General features: G+C 43.6%; 1 protein-coding gene across 1 annotated transcript in view; it reads left to right on the top strand.

The window, feature by feature from the left end:
• The window catches only part of LOC138452879 (putative uncharacterized protein C6orf183), a 138,121-nt gene that overhangs the window by 115,615 nt on the left and 2,767 nt on the right, over nucleotides 1–19,739 (top strand). The window contains exon 6 of the mRNA XM_069605226.1: nucleotides 11,892–12,049. Coding sequence (XP_069461327.1) covers nucleotides 11,892–12,049 — 158 coding nt within the window. The remainder of the gene's footprint in view (nucleotides 1–11,891; nucleotides 12,050–19,739) is intronic.

The following is a 19,739-nucleotide window of genomic DNA, read 5'->3' as shown; positions in this document are numbered from 1 at the left end:
TTTCCTTACACGGCACTTTCGTTGCTTTCTGACCGTTTGGTATTCAACAATATCTCTTTCACTTATACGCAAATGAGGCTGATGGCTGGGAACACGGAGACAACAGCTGAACACTCCGAGGTCACTCTCAGACAGTCAACTCACTGGGTAAGCCGCTTTCCTCTGTTCTGCTCGATGCTCGCAGGACTTCAGTAACTGTGGCTCATCTCAGCACGGTGAACAAACACTCTTGGTCCGCCTTTGCTGCCGCCACATTAACTCGGAGCCTTCGATGCTCCTAAGAGTCTCCGGTGCAACCCTGCCACCAGAGATCTCCCAGCTTCCTTCCACTCTTTTGCTTCCTGCTGCAAAATCTATACACAACGATTTGGGAATGGGTAAGTGTTTCCCCTTTTTTTATTTTTTTTTCAATTTGACTTTTATTAATTTTGACATTGGAAGTGAACATACAGGTGGATACATATTATGCATTAAGGGCTATTTCACGAAGTTGTTCCAGACCACCATAACAATATTTAACAACATTAACGTTCATTGTTCCAATAAAACGAAAATAAAGGCAATTTTTGACAGCCTGTATGGATCGTACTGCAATTTTTTAGCATGTAATTTATACTGGGCTGCGATTGATATCTTGGATGGTGTTTCACAGATTTTGTCCCAGGCCTGCTGGTCGAACTCTCTGCCGAAGTCTCTCTCCCATCTTGCCTTGAGACGGCTGTTTGGCGCGTCGTCTTTAGTAATTAGAGCCTTGTACATTAGTGCTATGAGCCTTTGGAGGTGGAAGTCGTGTCTAGGATCGTCTCAAAGGGCGTTAGTTCTCTCTGTGTGGTGGCCTTCCATTCCCTTCTCGATAAAACACCTTTCAATCGCAGGTACAGGAAGACTGGTATTGGGTGAATTTGGAGGGCTTCCTCTTGTCCGTTATTGAGATGAATTTCCCTTTTCTCCAAAGCTGACCGACTCTCTAGAGGCCGGCATCGAACCACGATTGGTATCTAGCATGTTCTGGGATTTCTTCTATGATCCCGGGGGACCAGAGATGGCTTAGGGGCGAAGGCCACGTGGTGACTTCCAACATCGCTTTCCCCTTCTTCCATATGTTCCACATTGTGCCCAGTATCGGGTGGTTGCGCAGTCTTCTCGTAAGCTTCGGTCTGGGGACCCATAGCCATTCTGCCAGAGTAACGGTGGCTAAAGTGTTGTTGTCCAATTGGACCCATTGGAGGTTCTTTCTATCTCACAGGTGTGGGATTAAAATTCTGAGCTGTGTGGCTTGATAATAGCGTTCTATGTCTGGCAAGCCCACTCCTCCTAGGTCCTTTGGTAATATTAAAACATCGTAGGGGATTCTTGGTTTCTTCCCATTCCACAGAAATTCTAGTATGGCCTTTCTGACTTGTCTGAAGAAGTGCTCTGGGATTGTGATGGGCAAGACCTGAAAGGGATAAAGGAACCGTGGGAGGGTCACCATTTTGATTGCGTTTAGGCGTCCCATGCAAGAGATTGTCAGCGGTTTCCATTTCTTGAGATCAGCCTTGAGGGCTTCGAGAAGTGGAGGGAAATTGGCTTTGTAAAGGTTGTCGAGGTGTCACGTTAAATTAATTCCCAAGTATCTCATTGTTGGGCCTCCGATGATCAGCCCGAGTTGCTCGAGAGCGATTTGGTGTTCTGGAGATGGATCATGGAGTGGAAAAAGAGTGGATTTGGATTTGTTGATCTTGAATCCCGAGAGTGTGCCGTATTCCTCTATCAGATGGACTTGTTGAGTTGACTTGTTTGATGAGGTTAATATTGGCATCGAGATAGAAGCCAAGTGTTTTCACATTTTTGGCGACCGGGATGGTATTGCCATCAATTATGATGTTGGAGTAGTTGGGACTTAGTTTTTGTAAGTTGTTCGGTGAGCCAACAATGAGCAGTTTGGTCTTCTCGTCATTCAGGCAGAGGCCATGTGTGGCCATCCATGCCTGAATGACAGAGAAGATTTAATTGATCCTAGCTACATCAGTATTGTAGTTGCCTGAGATGGTGAGGAGTATCTGGGTGTCGTCAGTGTAGTTTGTGTAGGTGACACCCAAATGGTCCAGTTTATCAAAGAGGGGCTTTGTAAAGATATTGTATAGGGTCGGTGAAACACAAGAGCCTTGTGGGACACCGCAAGTGATAGGGATGAGGTCTGCTGCAGCCACCAGAGAGCAGACTCTCATGGTTCTATTGGCCAGGAAGGACTGTATACACGAGACAGCAGAGGGGGAAAAGTGGGCGGCAACGGAGAGGTGGCTGCAGAGTATCTTATGGTCAACCAGGTCGAAGGCTGCTGAGAGGTCTAAGAGGAGTAGGATGGCAGTCTTGCCCTTATCTTTGATTTCGTCAATCTGACTTTTAAGATCAACAAGGGCAGTTTCTGTTCCATGTTGAGGTCGGAAGCCAGACTGACGCAATCCGAGTAATTGGTTGGACTCTAGATAATGCTGAATTTGCAAGTAAGCAACTCTGTCAAGGATTTTTAACAGGAAGGGAACGGTAGTGATAGGCCTGTAATTAGTAGGGATGGCTGGGTCCAGGGTCTGTTTTTTTAGTAGCGGGAGGACCTGTTTCAAATTATTGGGTACCGAATCGGTAGAGAATGACACATTTATGAGCTTAGAAATGAAGGGGGCGAGGTCTCTTGCTGCATCTTTTATAATCTGTGCAGGGCAACTGTCCCCTTTGCAGTTAGACGATTTGAGTGAAGATTTTTTCACTTCTAGTGTGGTTACTTTTTTGAAGGTGAAGCCATAGTTAGTGTTAGAGGTGGTAGGTGGGCTAGGGATCGGGGGGCTAAAGGTGGGGCTACTATTGGAAAGTTGTAGTCTTTTATTTGCAATTTTTGTTTGTAGGCCAGTGATTTTGTTCGCAAGGGCATCTTGGATGCTTGTGCACCAGAGTTGGTCTTTCACGGACAAGTCCGTAGGTGGAATGGGGTTTTCTAACTCCTTCAAGATGGTGAATAATTCTTTGGTATTGGAGCTAGCATTGCTTATTCTTGTATTATAGGCATCCTTTTTTGTGCGAATTATTTCTTTTTTATATAGGGAGGATGCATTAGTAAGATTGATTTTATGTTCCTCTGATGGGCTCATTTTCCAAAGGGTTTCCATTTTGGACTTTTTATTTCTTAGAATTATAAGTTCTGGTGTGTACCAGGAGTTAAGATGTGCTTTAGGTTCACCTTTACGTAGTTTTAGAGGGGCAACAAGATCGATAGCTTTGGTCATGGCGTTATTGTAAGTGTCTACTAGTAGGTTAAGGTCCGATGAGTTGGGAACCATATTTAGAGTGGGTAGAACCAGTGGGATGAGGGCTTCAGCGGTGATGTTCCGCTTATTTCTCGTCAGACAAGCTGGTGCTGGTGGGCACTGTCTATAGTGTGGGATATTAGTGCTGATGTCAAATAAAGTAGGAAATGGTCGGTCCATATAAGTGGTTGTGAGTCCTTGCAGATAATGTTACAGTTTTGGGCAGCGAGCCAGTCTAAAGTTCTGCCTTTCTGATGTGTGGGTAGGGTATTAAGTTGAGTGTAGTTCTGTTCGCGAAGTGTATTAGCAAGAGAGGATGCTGGAATGTCGTGAGGATTGTTGTATCCCAGGTTAAAATCACCTAGAATAATGTTCTGTGATAAAGGTTTAGATTTTTCAGCTATGAGGGAGGTTATGTCTTCTTAGGGGTGGTTTGAATTTTAATGGATAGGTGTTCACAGGAGTTTAGAGGAAGGGAGGTCACAGATCTAATGTCAAGCGAGGATTTGAATATAAGTGCTACACCTCCTCCACGGGCATTAGGTCTGTCGGCCCTGAGGCTAGAGTAGTTGTCTGGAACCGCAAGGGTTAGAGAGGGACCAGCTGAGGCATGAAGCCAGGTTTCTGTGGTGGCGAGGAAATCTAGGTTTGCTGAGCAGAGGATGTCGGCAATTTCCGTGGGGTGGGCCACGGGGGATCTAACATTGGGTAGGGCTCCTTTGAGTGGCATAGTATTTGTAATTATGTTTTTATTAGTGACTTTGGTTGTATGATTATTGGTCATTTTGTTAAGTAAAGTGGGGAGTCTGCAACCTAGTCTGTCGTTACGGGTCATGAGGTTAGGGTAGGCTGTAAGGCGATGTACTAGCATATTACATGAATTCTGGATATTGTCAGAATGGTCATTTGTGACGAGGTTAGGTGGAGGGTTGCCTAAAGTACCGCTGATTTTAGTACTGTGGTCTGTAGGTGCCCTATAGGGGAAAGGAGGCCAGGAGGGCAGGAAGGGTGTGGGGCAGGGAACGGAGTGGTGTCTGGGACAGCCAAGCTTGGCAAGTCCATTACTAAATGGGATAAAACAATTTCTGCTACATGGCGTGCAATCGGGCATAATGCAGAAAGGGAACATGATGAGTACTAGCCAGGCTGGCATACTTAGATATGGATTCGGGACGGGATACTGGAGGGATGGTGGATGTTGTTGGCTACGCTAATGCTTGTGCGCCCTGGGGCAGACAGGCTAGTTAGAGGTAGCGCTAGATTCGGAATTGAAGCACACTTGCAAAGTGGCTTGTAAATGGCACGATTAGCAGGTAAGTTTAGGGAACAGCTAACTAGCGACCGTAGGGCACAACACAATCAAATGTGGTCTGTTAGCGACCATAAGGCACAACACAATCAGGTGTAGTCTGTTAGCGACCATGAGACACACAAAATGTGGGCTCTACAGGTACACTAGCGCTTGCATCAAATATGGGCGGAGCAGGTAAGGAACGAGGCAGCGTGGATAGGGTGAGACAAGGCAGTCTAAGTATTGCATTGTACACATTAGCGGGCAGGGGCAGAGTAACATGCGGTGGGTCACTAGAACCCCTAAGTTTGAAAATCACAATGAGGCATTAAAACACCTAAATTCAAAAATCACAATGAGGCATTAAGACACCTAAATTCAAAAATCAAAATGAGGCATTAAGACACCTAAATTCAAAAATCACAATGAGGCATTAAAGCACCTAAATTCAAAAATCACAATGAGGCATTAAAGCACCTAAATTTGAAAATCACAATGAGGCATTAAAGCACCTAAATTCGAAAATCACAATGAGGCATTAAAGCACCTAAATTCGAAAATCACAATGAGGCATTAAAGCACCTAAATTCGAAAATCACAATGAGGCATTAAAAAACCTAAATTCGAAAATCACAGTGGGGTGCAGTACAATTAGGCAATCAGCACGTGTGGAGGGTTTTTAAGTTTATCGTAATTAAGCGTAAGTTTGTTGGAACGTGTGTTTAGGAAGGCATTGGTGACAAAACGTACAGCAGTATAGGAAGGCAAGGCGCAAGCATGTAGGAAGAAGTTAAAGAACAATTAAGACTACACAATGCCTTACATGCTATTATTGCCGCAATGTCAGGGAGATTTCACGAGTGAGCATGGAATAAGTTGGAGGGAAAAGTTACCGTTTGGGATGTTGACCTATGAGTGAGGCAGACTGATGTAAACGGAGCTGGGTGGCGGGCCCCTTGGCCCGGCAGGCCACGGACAGGCAAAAGACAGGCCCAAGCCTTAAGAGGCTGGCCTTTAGAGGAAGTGGCCGGCTAAAGCCATCCGGTCGCTTCCTGGATAAGATATCGGGCGAGCAGCCAATCACATTGGTCCTGGGCACACGCCCACTGTTGCTTATTATGCCCTTTGTTATTAAACATTCTGCAGAAATTAAAAATCTGTAGGCGAAAATAATATGCAAGTTACATAATGTCCAGTATAGCTTTTCTTGATTACCTCTAAATAGAATTTGAATAGCTCAAGATTTCCCTGTATAGGCTACAAAGAAGAACTCGATGGGTAAAAGATTCCTTCCTTGGATGTCGAAGAACATGTTCCATAGAGAATGCATTTTTCAATAACTAGACAAAAAAATTGCTTTTCTTACCCCTATTTCCCTTAGGTTTACGAGCAGCTTCACCAGCTTTCAGATTCTGATTCTGACAACCCATGCCTGTCATATCATCTTAGCTTCTCAGATATTTCACATTTGATCACCAAAAAGTCCTCATCTGGAAGGGGCTGGATTCCCCTGCCCGACCACTATTTAGCCTAAATGCTTAATTCATGTGGAACTAGCTAAAACCATGTGAAGGTCTGTCGGTCCGAAATGGAGCCAAAGTGTGCAGCAATAAAGGACTGTGATAAGGTCATCCCCAACAGAAAATGTTAACACTTTGGTATGTGATCTGGGAGAAAAATGTAAACCCCCTTCTTTGAGGTAAATTCTTTTTAGTTGTTACCTGTTAAATGCAGGAACCTGGACTGTCTTCATTATTGGGGCCTGATAGAACACTTTACAGTTGTTTTCATTATCCATTGAGCGTTTACACAGTTCTAGTAACCACAGTTCATAATTACTTTGCTGCCAACAAACGCCTACACTTCCACCTTTCTCAAGAAAAACACCGCTGTAGGCCTATTCACCCAAGTGAATTCCTACAACCAGGCAGGCATAGAAAAAAACCAAAAAGTCACTGAAGTGCTAAACAAATTGCCTTCTCATACTTCTTTTCAAATTCTGTTAATTAAGTTACAGATCTAACACATTTCGTAACAACAATGACAGCAATTCGAAGGTAGTTACAATCAATGATCACAATTGGACATTTGACTAGCCATCAATCCGGAAGGCACAGAATAGTCGAGACAGTAAGGGAGAAATTATAGGTAGATGTAGAGCCGCCATTGTCTTCTGTCGTTCACATCCTATAGTAGCAGGGGATGCACATCCAGTCGTTGTGGGCAGGTATTTATAGGGACCAGTTCCCTATGAGTATCCTCATTCCCCTTTGCCCAAAATAGATCTCAATAACAATCTTGCATGGTTGCTGATGAGGTACAAATCAAATTAATTGCAATTTTCCTCCAGGCCCCAGGAATAGGCAAGGCTGACACATTGATGTACTGAGTGCTTCTTGTTTTGAATGTTTCCATTTGGCTAACTAGAGGGTAAATTGTTGCATTCATTTTGCCAACATCAGTAATCTGCTGGGCAACCTTTGGAAAAACAGAGCAACAGCAGGACACAGTCACACCAGATAAACTAAGCCAGCATTATTGTGCTCACATCTTGGGCAAGGGAGTGTAATGCAACCGATTCATATGTAAACTCTAAAAACCTGGTTTGTAATTGGACCTGCTTCAGGCTGCATGCAAGTATCCTTAGGTACTTCATCTTCAATAACCATGCCCATTGCAGTTTCCCAGTTCCAGTCACCAGTACAATCACCTTGACTCTATTTAATCACAATTCTTCACCTAGCTGAAATTCCTTTACATGTTGACCTAGCTTGCGTAACATAGTAGAGATACAGGCCAACAGAGCTTTCACTTTAGGGAGGAATGAACTTGGCAATTTTAAAGGGATATTGGTGAACAGATATACACATTTTGGAGTATAACCATATTGTCAAATAGGCATCCTAGAGAATGGCATCACAATCTAGCACTCGTTTATCATTGCGATCTCCTATAGCACAATCATTTAGTTTTCCTCAAAGAGTGTATTGATGTCCCTGCCAATTTGTAGCTCCATGTAGCAGACCTGGGAAGGACACCATATGAATCCTATGTTGGCTGTAATGACAACACGAACAACTGGAACGTGCTCCAATTCATTTTCAGTTCTGACAGTTCCCCAAACTCTTTCACTTTGTCCACTCTGGGAGTTGTCTTACACTTGGAGTTTTAGATGTAAAGGAGTAGTTCATCTTAATATAGGGATTTTACGATCCTCTGATTGTAGGAAAGAAGCACTTTGTGTGTATGCCCGTTGGCCACGATCAAAAGTAGGTGTTCAGTAGCACAGGAAAATAAAAGCAGACATGAAGGGCATCCATGATGCGTTGCTCACTCCTGAGGATTCTGAAGGTAGCCCACCAATAATACGCTGAGCTTAAGGCATGCTCGGTGTCTTTGTTTCTAACTCTAGAGCAGTGCAGTTCTTTGTGGTAAGAACGAAATATTGAGATTCTGTCTAAGGTATGCCAGCATATCGAACCTTTGGCTGTCTCAATGCCCCCAAGATCAGTGCTGTGCAACTCTTTCTTAAATGTTCAAGCTAAAGACCTGCCTTGACTCCCCCTCCTAGCATTTGTTTTGTGGTCTGTAAACGTGGGCTTTCTTGGCACTCTTTCCTGGAATTTTTGTAGTTTATCTCAGAAGGTAAACACAGTTTCCCCACATTCAGTACTCTCAAAGTCTCTTCCTAGAGTAGCATGCATGTCTCAGCTTCCAAGGTGTTTAGCTCCTTGGAAATGGCATTTAATATTTCAGCTTCCCTAGCATTTCAATAACCGCATAGCATTTTTCCAAGATTGTCACAACACTTCTCCACAGATCCGTCATTTCATCTAAAGAAGAAAGGTATCTCACCAGCAGTGCAGCATTGAATGCAATATCTGACAATCCATTCCCATTAAGCCTCCTCCATCTCAGAGTAGTGCGTTCCGTTGCCAAATGCAGCTGTAACACCACATGGTAGTGATCTGATATTGTGCGTGACATTGTTGTCCATACTGCTCAGAAGCTCAAGGTATTTGATGAAAAGAGACTGCAGAAATGTTGATGCATACAAATTTGGTGCCTATATTAAGACAAGAGTTATGGCAATAAGTTCCAGTAAGTATACATAGAAACCCCCATATTTAGCCAGTGCTTTAGTGTATTAAAATTGCATGACACAGTGGACTAGAATCATAAATGCTCTAGATTAGCAATAACATGCAAACCATCTAGACTATCCCCATGATGTCACAAATGGTGAGTGGCTTCAAGTTGGAGGTCTGTCTCTAGCAACATTGCCAATTTACTGTGGTTTCCATTAAGGTAAGCTTAAACTTTACGTGAATCCGCCTTCTCAAGGCCATGGGCATTCCACATGACCCTGTTAAACAAACAAACAAACAGAACTTTCTGCATCAGAGAATTTCGCTATATGATGGGATGGGAAAGGGTGATAAAATGTATGATGCGTCCCCGATTTGTGTCATGGTGATCCGGATGGAAAGTGTCAATGATAAACAATGATGTCAGGCCTGAATTAAAACACATCATTTCCAAAAATAGTTTCCCCGCCCTGCCATCCCCTCAATCACCAGTGAGAGCTCCTGAGTAGCCAATAGTACTACTCATAGCGATCACAGAAACTGGCTACAAGGTAAACTGAAGTTAGCCGACTCAGGCTCATCATGCTGCCTCAATCAAGTGGAAATTGTGTTCACCATTTAACTTTTCACTCCACACCCAGTGGCACAGTGCGCTAGCAACACGAACAGATTACGATGGTTGTATCCGCCGCTCCTATCTACTTTTACAGCTAAAATACAAATAATACCATCACAATCATTAACATAGAAGAAATAAGACTCGGGCAGCACATTGCCCACAGTCACGTAAAAATGTAGAATGCAGAGAAATAGTAAAGTAAAATACTTTTATCATCACATACACAAGCTCCAAAGGACGGCTAATCATCTTCCCCTCTACGGTCTACCCAGAGTGAGTCCATGAATAAGTGGTACCATAGGAATTCTGAAATATTTTAACCTGAGAGTCATCAAACTCTCTGAAGTCATTGGCCATCAAGAATTGTACTCATGAGCAAGCCAGTGGGCAGCTAGCATTTCTGTATCAATTTTCGGAAGGTGACCGAGATCTCCTGCTTTGATGCTTATCCTCTGTTGATGTCAAGACGTGGGCTCCCAACTGGACTAAATACCTCCGTCCCCAAGCACCAGTCAGGGAAGTCAAAACAACTCGCTAACCGGTTATTGGGGCCACAGGTGGACTGGAACTGCAGCACCGGATCCCCAGGTAGCTGGAAAGGAAGGACAGTGCTAGGACACAATAACTCGTAGAACAACAGAGTATAAAGACAGGTAAACAACCTACCTAAATGGGCACCAGGGATGGAACAAACAAACGAAGGAAGGGAGGAGAAAAACCAAGGAGCAGGAATTCCCCCCACCATCCCTCCAGAAGAAGAGAAGCACAGGATGGTAAGGTACTGTCAAATGTTCCAGCCGCAAGTTCTAGGGAATTCATCCAGATCGAAAATCCAAAGTCCAAAGTTCCTTTGAAGCAAGAATGAGTCCAGGTCGCCAGTACACAAGGAAGTCCAAAGCAATCCAAGAGGAAAAATCCGGGAGTCAAAAACCAGAAGATAAGAACACAAAAAGAAAAACAGGCAGCCAAAAAATATCAAGGGATATCCAAAAAGAAATCCAGTAGACAATGCCAAGGTCAGAAGACATAGAATCAGGATCAGGAGAACAAAAACACTAAAACACTACTCACAGGAACAGCTGAGAAGCAAGGAATTACTGTTTGGGCTTTTTATAGTGACTTCCTGGTTACTTGGTCAGGTGACATTTTGCTTGTCACGTGACTGGGAGAACGAGTTTGCCAGGCATCCAGGAGGTGCCATGGCAACCTCCAATCACATTGCAGCATTTGCCGAGATTGTGCGACGCCAGGCAGGCTGCAGGCAATGTCAATGCAGCAGGGGGGGGGCGCGTGGGAAAACGGGATGGCCCACGGACCCCTGTGAGCATGGCGGCGATAAGACAGGACGGCCCCGGTGTCGGCACCAAAGCGAGAGCATGGGAGGAGTCTGACTCCGGGGCTGTGAACGAGGTAGGCGCCTGACAGTTGAGAATCAGTTAAATGATGGAGAGAATTGTAACTTTCACTCATACATCTACATTGGATTTAACAAAGGGATACTGGAAGGTTCCACTGGTCCCAGAAGACAGTGAGACCATTGTTGTGTCTCAGATGCATGTCTTCCTAGCCACCGTATATGAGAGATGGAATGTTGATGCCCTTAGAGTGAATGCTAGCTCAGACAATGTTGGATGAGTAGGTTTGAATATGGCTTTCATGCCGCAGCAGGGGAGGCGGACATGTCCGGTAACAGCCCACCAGCCCGAGCCATGGCAGCCCTGAGCAAAGCCAAACAGACATCACTAAGGATCCCTAGATATTTCCACCTCAAGAATTTTAGTCATCATGGACACAATTGATCCCCAAAATAGGACAATTACTGAACCGGACTGAAACATATGTATAAAATCACCCCCCTCCGTGCGCCATTTGGGGTATTTTCCAGTGGCAGTACTGTCAAACTTCATTTTACGAGACATGGTTAGGTAGGCTTCAGTGCTACCTTCTGAGGGTACTGACACCGAGCAGTCCACAGCAGGTCATCCAACTGCCTCCCCATGTCCCTGGCCCATTTTAGCTAACTTGGGGCACACTCCAGAGGGGGGACGACGTCTGTGTCATCTGATAAATAGTGGAGACAATTCTGCTGGCATTGGCTGAGTTCACACTATACTGCAAAATAGGGGTTTTGAGGGGCTCTTGTGGGACCTGTGTGGTTCAGGGTATTTACGATATTTTTTAACAAAAAGATCTTGCTTCCATGTACTCTGTAACTAACAAAAATACAATTTGGTATAAAAAATATTTGTCTGTTTTCAGGGAGGTAAATTGTCATTGTCTGGCACGCTCTTTATCGGTTGGGTAGGTAACATCTTCAGAGGTAGTACAGTCTATTTTTGATATGCATTGCTTTACATTTCCTACTGACAAGCAGTGTCATGTGCATTTGAGTGAATGGCAACAATTGAAGAGAACATTAACTAAGCTGTAATATTAGCTGGCAACAACAGGCATACTATAAAACAAGTTAGGCACACATGATCAGAGACACCTGAAAGAAGTGTTATTTGACTGATACACCCACAAAATAAAACCCCCAAAGAAAGTTTGTTTCCTAAGATTACAGTGGCAGCCTCCACCAGCATAGGACATTAATTGTTTTCATTTTACAGGTCCGTCTCAATGTGAGGTTGAGTCTTTGCTACCGCAGCACAGGACAGATACCGAAGATTTCAAGCCACAGCTGAAGGAGCTCCTTTCTCATTTTAAGGTTGCATATGACGTGGAAGACCTCAGAAACACTGCACACGAGATGGAGCTTTTCACCATGGTAAGTGAGGAAATGGTTCAGAGTAGACACATGCACTGTTATAAATGCCCTCTGGCACACCAAAACACAGACACATACAACTCAAACACCAAGCACATCTCTCTCAAACACGCACAAATGCATGCACCCACCTTACCTAGAAACCGACACACTTTCATTCACTCACGCACATGCACCCTAAACAGCCAAACACACAATCATATATACATACATAATCTCACACGAATACAAACAAATGCATGCACACACATATTTTCACAAATAAGACACATTCTGCACATGCAAGACACACACGCAGATGCACACAGACTCATGCACCCACACCACACTTCCACGTACACTATCACAAAGTTCAGTGCGGGTCAATGAGACACATGGGGCCTCATTACGGCCCAGGCGTTAAGGGGTTAACAGCGCCGTAAAAGGTTGCAGTGCCGTTAACCCCTTAACGCCTTACTACGAGGTCCCTTTGCGTTTCCCGACCTTAACGGCTGGTCTGTACCAGCCGTTAAGGTAGGGACCCGCAAAGGGACCTTGAAGGTAATTACGGTACCGCAATTTGCAGTACCGTAATTACCGCCTTCCCCATTCCCATTGAGCCGTATGGGGCAAAAATGGGAATGGGGAAGGGCCAATGGTAAATGGGGAATTACCGTCCCGCCAACCTTGGAATGGGGTGGTAATTTCCCCATTTCACCATGGCAGATTCGGTAAGTTACCGGCGTTAACCATGGGGCTAATAGCGCCATTGGTTAACGCCAGGGTCGTAATGAGGCCCATGGACAAGATGCCACAGTTTCAGTGAGGCTCATTTGGCACAACACACAAAGGGGTGTGAACTTTCAAGAAAATAAAAGAATAGCTGCTCGCTAGTATCAAACTAGTCCTGAGTTCAACAGTCTCAAAAGTCTGGGCCCCTCTCCACAATCTTTTTTGTTGTTGCCACTCATAGTGTATAAGGGTCCCCAACACCTCTGGTCACAGTGCCCGATGTCCAGTATCTCCTCTTGCTTACGTTTCTCCATGGGACCTTCCAGAAGTCACCTGCCGCCAAAGCATACACCTCGATGACCACAGGTATGAGGCTAGAGGCAACCGGGCAGAGTCCCCAAGGCTGTTGACTGGTTCTTAGCGGGTTTGCAGGGATTTTGAAGGGAGGGGCTGCTAGCACCAGCCTACAAACTTTCCGGCTAACACCCGACCTTCCCTTGCGCCTGGGTAATGGCAGGCATTGTGCAGCAGGTTGTGATGTGTCGTGGGATAGTGAGGGATATCATCTAAAAAAAAACATGCAGCCAGGAGTATGTACTGAGAAAGAAATTACTCTTTAATTCCCTTTGAGAACGTGGTAAAACTTAAGTAAAATGAGAAAATTAGTGCGAGATCACTCCAGCCATTCTACAGATTTGAGCTCAAAGAAGGTCAAATAAAGAAGCAGAAAATCAGATCCAACAACAACCAGAGGGAACAGTAAGGACTGATTTCATCTAATGTGGTTGCCAAGACAGTCAGTTGAAAACATGTTTTTCTCAGCACCAAAACCCTTGAGCTCAAGCTGCTGAGTCCTGATTTCTTAATCTTCTGAACTTCAAATCAGTAAAATGGAAGAATGGTCTCTTTCCCTTTGTAAAGTTTCTAATACCTCATTCCTTATGGAGAGGCAGCCAGGTCCAGTGCAGAGACTATTTCAGAATGCTTAACAGCATGTATGTGCGTTGGGATTTCATCGTGCTACACCGCTTTACCAAAATTCTTTTCACTTTCACCTGATTAAAGACCACTTCGAGCCACAGTATGCCGTATCAACATGGCGTCAGAAGGTTTTCCTAATGTTAGGTCTTCTTAAAGGCGGGTGTAGGAGTTTCACCCACAGACATAGCCCTGCAGGTTTCCAAGGGCCCACTCAGCCTTTTCAGATGAAAATTTTACTTGTCCAATCCAGTGGCACAATGCATTTGGTAGGCCGAGATGGGGCTTAGAATTTGAGACCTGAACTCAGAGGCTCCATAGCAGGCTTTCCAGGGCCATCCATTGGTGGATAGTTCACCACAGGGTCCTTAGCATGTTACTCCTTCTGCCCTTCAAATAAGAAGGATGCCCCACGTCATTAGGTTGCATGGGGCAAAGATCTGTAACCTCGCCTTTAGCATGGTTCACGAAAGCAGGCAGCTTCTCAGTCATGCAGATCTGCAGGGCTTCTTTGCGACATTCTAATCTGCATGACTGTGAAATATATCATGGGCAGTCAGGCTTAGAGCAGATGTCCTCAGTTCTAAGCATACTATTCATACAATCAGTTAGCAACACGCATTTGACATGGCTCAGCCCATGAATTTATAAAGCAACATCTGGGTCCTCTGTGGATGTTCAAATACTGTTGTCATGGGAACAGGGTCTTACAATGAAATGCCCCACAAAGGAGGGCACACATTTTGCATTTAACCCTGCATCTGTGTCAAGACTTTTTGGGGGGCTGTTAGGTAAGAATTGGTGCAGTCCAACTGGCGTGGGAGTACACAAGATGTATCTCTTGGTATTAGGTGACCCACCTTTTAATATAGGCCTGTACTACACAAGTTGGTAGTGTGACTGAGCAGTCGGGCTTATCTTAAGAGGGGTAATGTGAGCTGCAGAGCTGTATAATGAAATCAGTAAATACAGGCATCCAAGTAAACACTTACACACTTAAAGGTATATTATAAATATTGATGTATATATACGCAAAGATATTTAAAGCATTTTTTAAAAATCAGCAACTACCAGTAGCATTAATCCCAAATTAGGATTCAATTAAAAAAGTGAACAATAAAGCAGGTGAGTAATTCTTTCATATGTGATACCATTTCCAGCACCATGGGAGACTTCATTTGAGGTCAGTAATAACACTTACTGTGTATCACCTTTGCAGTATTGAGTTATAAGGGAGGGAAAGATTATAGTTAGATCAGAGCATACTGGTATTCTACAAAAACAATAAGATTGCACCAAAATGGAGTTTGTCTTGAGACTAGTTGGTCCCACCAGGCTAAGGGAGGAAGTCATCCCGTGCAGGCCTTCCAAATCGAAACGAAAATAGGGTCAGCTCAGCTGCAGGGCTTCAATGGGCACTTCGCAGTCCTGGAGTCTGCTGCTGGAGTCTCTTCACGTATTCTTCATCGGATGTTGTCCTCCAGTGGGCGCCTCTAGTCCCAAAAACCTCGCCTTTTAAGCAAGTTCCCATTCATTAACAGCCCTAGGCTGTCAATCATCCAGCAGGGTGGCTGTCCTCAAGGACAGCCAGCTGGCCAACCAAAACTGTTTTCATTCAGACACACCTAGAGATAAAGGACAGGGAAGTTTCGGGACCCTCCCTCACTTCCTGCATTTCCAGACACACTGGACCCTGAGCGGGCTTCAGGGATGAAGCCCGCCAAAGGCAAAACACATAAAGGAAAAAGAAGACAGGGGCCATTTTGAGAAAATGCTCACCCTTGGGTGCTGTACTGTAGCTGAGGAGTCAGCCTGCAGATACATGGCACAAGGTACTAAAAGAGAAACCTCTGCCACCAGCCATTCAAGTGAGTTAGTGGAACATAATGTTACATGAGGAGTGGGATAAATAACCCCCCCAGCACTCCACATAGGGTGATGTGTGCTGGACCCACAAAGGAAAAGGTAAGCAAGACAGGGGTCATCTTACTATTCTTGGGAACAGATTTTCACTCAAGAAAATGTAGTAAAACATTAAAAGAAGTCCTTCTCAGTGGCACTGCACAAAATGTGCTGTGTGTCACAATGCAAAAAGCAGATGCCTATGGAGTTTAGCAGACTCCATAAAACAGTAAGAAACACAAAAATCGTAGTCAGGAAAAAACACACGAGAGAGTGAGAAAAAAGTCCCACTTACTCAGGAGTTAAAATTTAAAAAGCCCTAAGTCCGACAAAAGAGCTGGGGGTCTCTAAGCTTAAAGGGAATCGGCACAGGAATGAAAATTCTCCCTAACAGAGTCAATGCATGATAAGAGGCAATTCACCATGGGAGAAAAGAGGGGCAGACAGGTATTCTTTCACTCATGCTTTGTGGGTTTTGGTAGGAGGCAATGCATTCTAGATGGATACACACTGCTAGAAAAAACTTAAGGCAACCTTAGTAATTATGGAAAGAGCCTTGCAACACTAAGACGCATTGTTAAAAATGCCAGGGAAGCCCCTCTGTGATAAGGACAGTCCTCCACCCTTTTCCTGTTCTTTCAGACAATCAGCTTTTTCAGCAAATGGGAGAGATTATGGATGACTTTGCCATTCTAATGCCTGTCATCCCAATTATATTAGATGTTTTTACAGCAGTGGAGCCAGAAAGTCAATTTGTAAGAGTGGTTTGACAAATGCAGGTGGATAGACTGCAGTAGTCATTTAACAGATCAAGTTCCTCCTTGATCTGTTCGGTCCAAATCAGCCCGCATGCACAGGCTGAAGGAGACGTCCTTGCGAAGCCTTTCTTTGCCAACTCAGCTTCAAGTCCCATCTGTTCAGAGTTGGGCTAGTTCGTTTTCAATAGGCTTTCATTTTTTTAAGATATGGAGCCTTTCTTCCCCTCGGAGCGACATTCCCTGAGCACACAAGTGGGCTTTCTTTTTCTTCAAGTTATACTTTTTAAGCATGTACTCACACCATTTCACTCCACGATTACATTTGCCAAGCACGCATGCAGGCTACTTTTCTGACTAAATTAAATCCTGGCAGCTGGGTGTTGCCCCTCCGCAATGGAATGACATTTCCTTCGTATACATACATGTCAACTACCTGTAAGAAGAATCTTTCTTCTCTGTGGTACTGGAACCTTGTGACCTTGCAAGCAACATTAATATGCAGGACACGACACATTTGCAGGGATATTCGTAGATCATTTGGCTTCATCTCTCGACAAGAAACATAACATTGTCTCACATAAAGTGGGTGTCATCGTAGCATTATTTTGAACATGTCAAGTATCCAATATGAACACTTTCCTACATCCAGACCTCAGATAGTTCCTTTGGACATTTGAAGCACCTCCAACGTTTTCATATAATATTTTCTCCACACGCCTGGTGTATGTAATGAAATTAATTATTCTTTTATAACGCGCCCAATACCAGAGACCACACTCTGCATGCGGAACTGGGATTCGAACCTGTGTTGCTCTCCTGTGTAGCTTTCAATACTGACGAGTTGCCCCTGAGCTGTCCTCTCATCCCAGTTTAAGATTCTTTAAAGTCTAAGACTTTCAAGATCTACTCATTAACTTACTTATGAGTAAATGCACTGTGATCTTGAAACAACCGAACCGTGTGAACAAAATTATTTCTATAAATGTGGCCCCATGTATGTCCGTACCTCACAATATTCTGTACAGACCATACACTGCCAAACATTTTCCAAGGGAACACTGTAATCTCTGCATATAGAATATCTATATACATCCTAATACGATAGTAATATTAGCCTGGATTAGCAAATCCTGAATCCTGCCCTTAATTAAGTCACATGGTGGAGGTTAGAGGATGAGTCAGTCTAATGATCCCACTCCAGTATGTCGTCTTGGACGCGTTACAGTGACCATCTCCAAGTCCCCCTCTCCATTCGCAGTGTCCTTGGCAGAATGTATTCTACTTATAAGAGAAAACCAACATCACCAAGAAAACATAGCTGACACCTGGTTTGTGGTCCCAACTTTGTCAGTGGCGTGAATAGAAATCATAGGTAAATGAGGGGGCAAAAATAAAACAAGGGCGTGTGGGGGGGCACATCAAATTAGAGTCAACACACCAAACTGATTTAAATATACCTATATTTTACTAAGTTGGATTAAAGAATGGACATTAAGATTGCTCAGAGTAGGTTTAAGACAATAAATGTTTTGCATCAAATTAATTTACATCCTGAAAATTTAACTCACATTCTGCAGTTGCAAACATGCACTATGCACCCAGCAAGAGACTGCATTATTTAAACTCAAGCAGATACCACTTCCAGCACAGCTTAAAAAAATAGCCAGTCAAAAAGAGTCAGTTTAACAGAAGAGATATCACTCATACCTCATTTTCAAATGATCGTCAAGGACAGTTTGTTTAACAGGTGAAATATCACATGCTGGTGCGGAATACAGGTGAAAGGCAACTGCTCCCTTGGTTCTTTAGCAATGATTGCAGTAACCCACGTTGCACCTGTAGAATTGTTTACAGTTTTCAGTTTCTGGCTGTACATCCCAATGGTGGCTGGTGAATAATTTAATTGGAGAGGCGTAAGTGTTTCCTCCCAAATATGTCGGAGTGACTGAGCGTAGAGACAGAGCCCAAACCAATTAAGAGTGGTAGCTCATGAAAAAATGCAATAGATGCAAGTCACCAGCAGTGCACAGGAGCATTTCTCCTACACATTTTCATGTGTTCCCCCACAATATATGCCACTATAAAAACATGTTCATGCTGGCTGTGTCCAAACATTTCCATATTGGCTGCACCAATATATGCCAGTATTCCCATGTAATAACATACTCATGTTTGCTTTGCACATAATGCAAGTAGTGATACTATAAGAAAACATGTCTACGCTTGTTCTGCCAATACATGGCAGTACTCCGCAAACAAACATAGTCCAGTTGGCTTTACCATTAAAAATACAATGCCAAAGTATGAACACATGTCCAAACTGGCTACATCAAAATGGCAGTCTTGCCACGTAATAACACTTATCATGCTTGCTTTAACAAAGATGTTGGATACAAAATGTCCTGCCACAGTAAGAAGTGGTTAAACAAGCTGCATCAAAATGCCAGTCTATTGTGAGGGGTCAGTAATGCGAGGCAGACAACTGCTTGTAGATTTCTCAACATACGTCATTTTATTAAAGAAATGATATAAAGAAAATACATTTCTTGCCATACACTACAGAGCAATTCCCACCCTAGTTTAAAGGCTAAGGAAACATTCTCTAGCATGGGTAAACTGACCATCACACAAAACAGCAAATATACAAAGGAAAGTATATAGCAACACAATATAAGAAACAATATTAACCCAATGTCTGAATGGCCTCTCCTTTCCTGGGTAAGGTCCCTTCCCCAGGTTTTAAAGTTAATTTAAAAAATGTTCATCAAAGGAAAAAAAAGGTGTTGAACCATCCGTTAATAGTTTAGAGTCAAAATAAAAGTTCAATAAACAAACATCCACTGGAAACAAATCTTTGTCCTGGATAAAAAGATCCCCTTCCAACTTCCAGAAAAAGAAATAGCACCAATGGTAATCCTGGTCATGATGATGAATTGTCTCTTCTTCAAGATAACGTGCCACAGTTCCAAAGAAAGTGTAATATGCTGCAAATGTGAATAATACACAATTCTTAAGGACTTCTTCAGTTACAACTTTACGTTTGGTATTTTTGTGAAGATGCTTTCTCTGGGTTGCTGCTTCTATTATCAACAATCTCTCTTCTACTATTGGAACTATGAGAAAAGTCTGCTTTGTCCCACAGTACTTTACTGCTTTCAACCACTTTAATATAACATCCGCTGACAGCTTAATATACCAGCAGAGTTCAATTGCTACTACTGCGCAGTACTTTTAAATAGTTAGTCAGACTTAGACAAGACTCTTCAACCTCTTCAGGTAGGCAAGGCACTCTTCCTTTTAATGACTTTCTAAAAAGGGGCAGCCTCTTTGCCTCTTATGTC

Source organism: Ambystoma mexicanum, chromosome 4p, assembly GCF_040938575.1.
Source record: "Ambystoma mexicanum isolate Mex_15411 chromosome 4p, UKY_AmexF1_1, whole genome shotgun sequence".
Lineage (NCBI taxonomy): Eukaryota > Metazoa > Chordata > Amphibia > Caudata > Ambystomatidae > Ambystoma > Ambystoma mexicanum.
The sequence above is the reverse complement of the archived record's forward strand: the minus strand, read 5'-3'. Positions and strand labels throughout refer to the sequence as shown.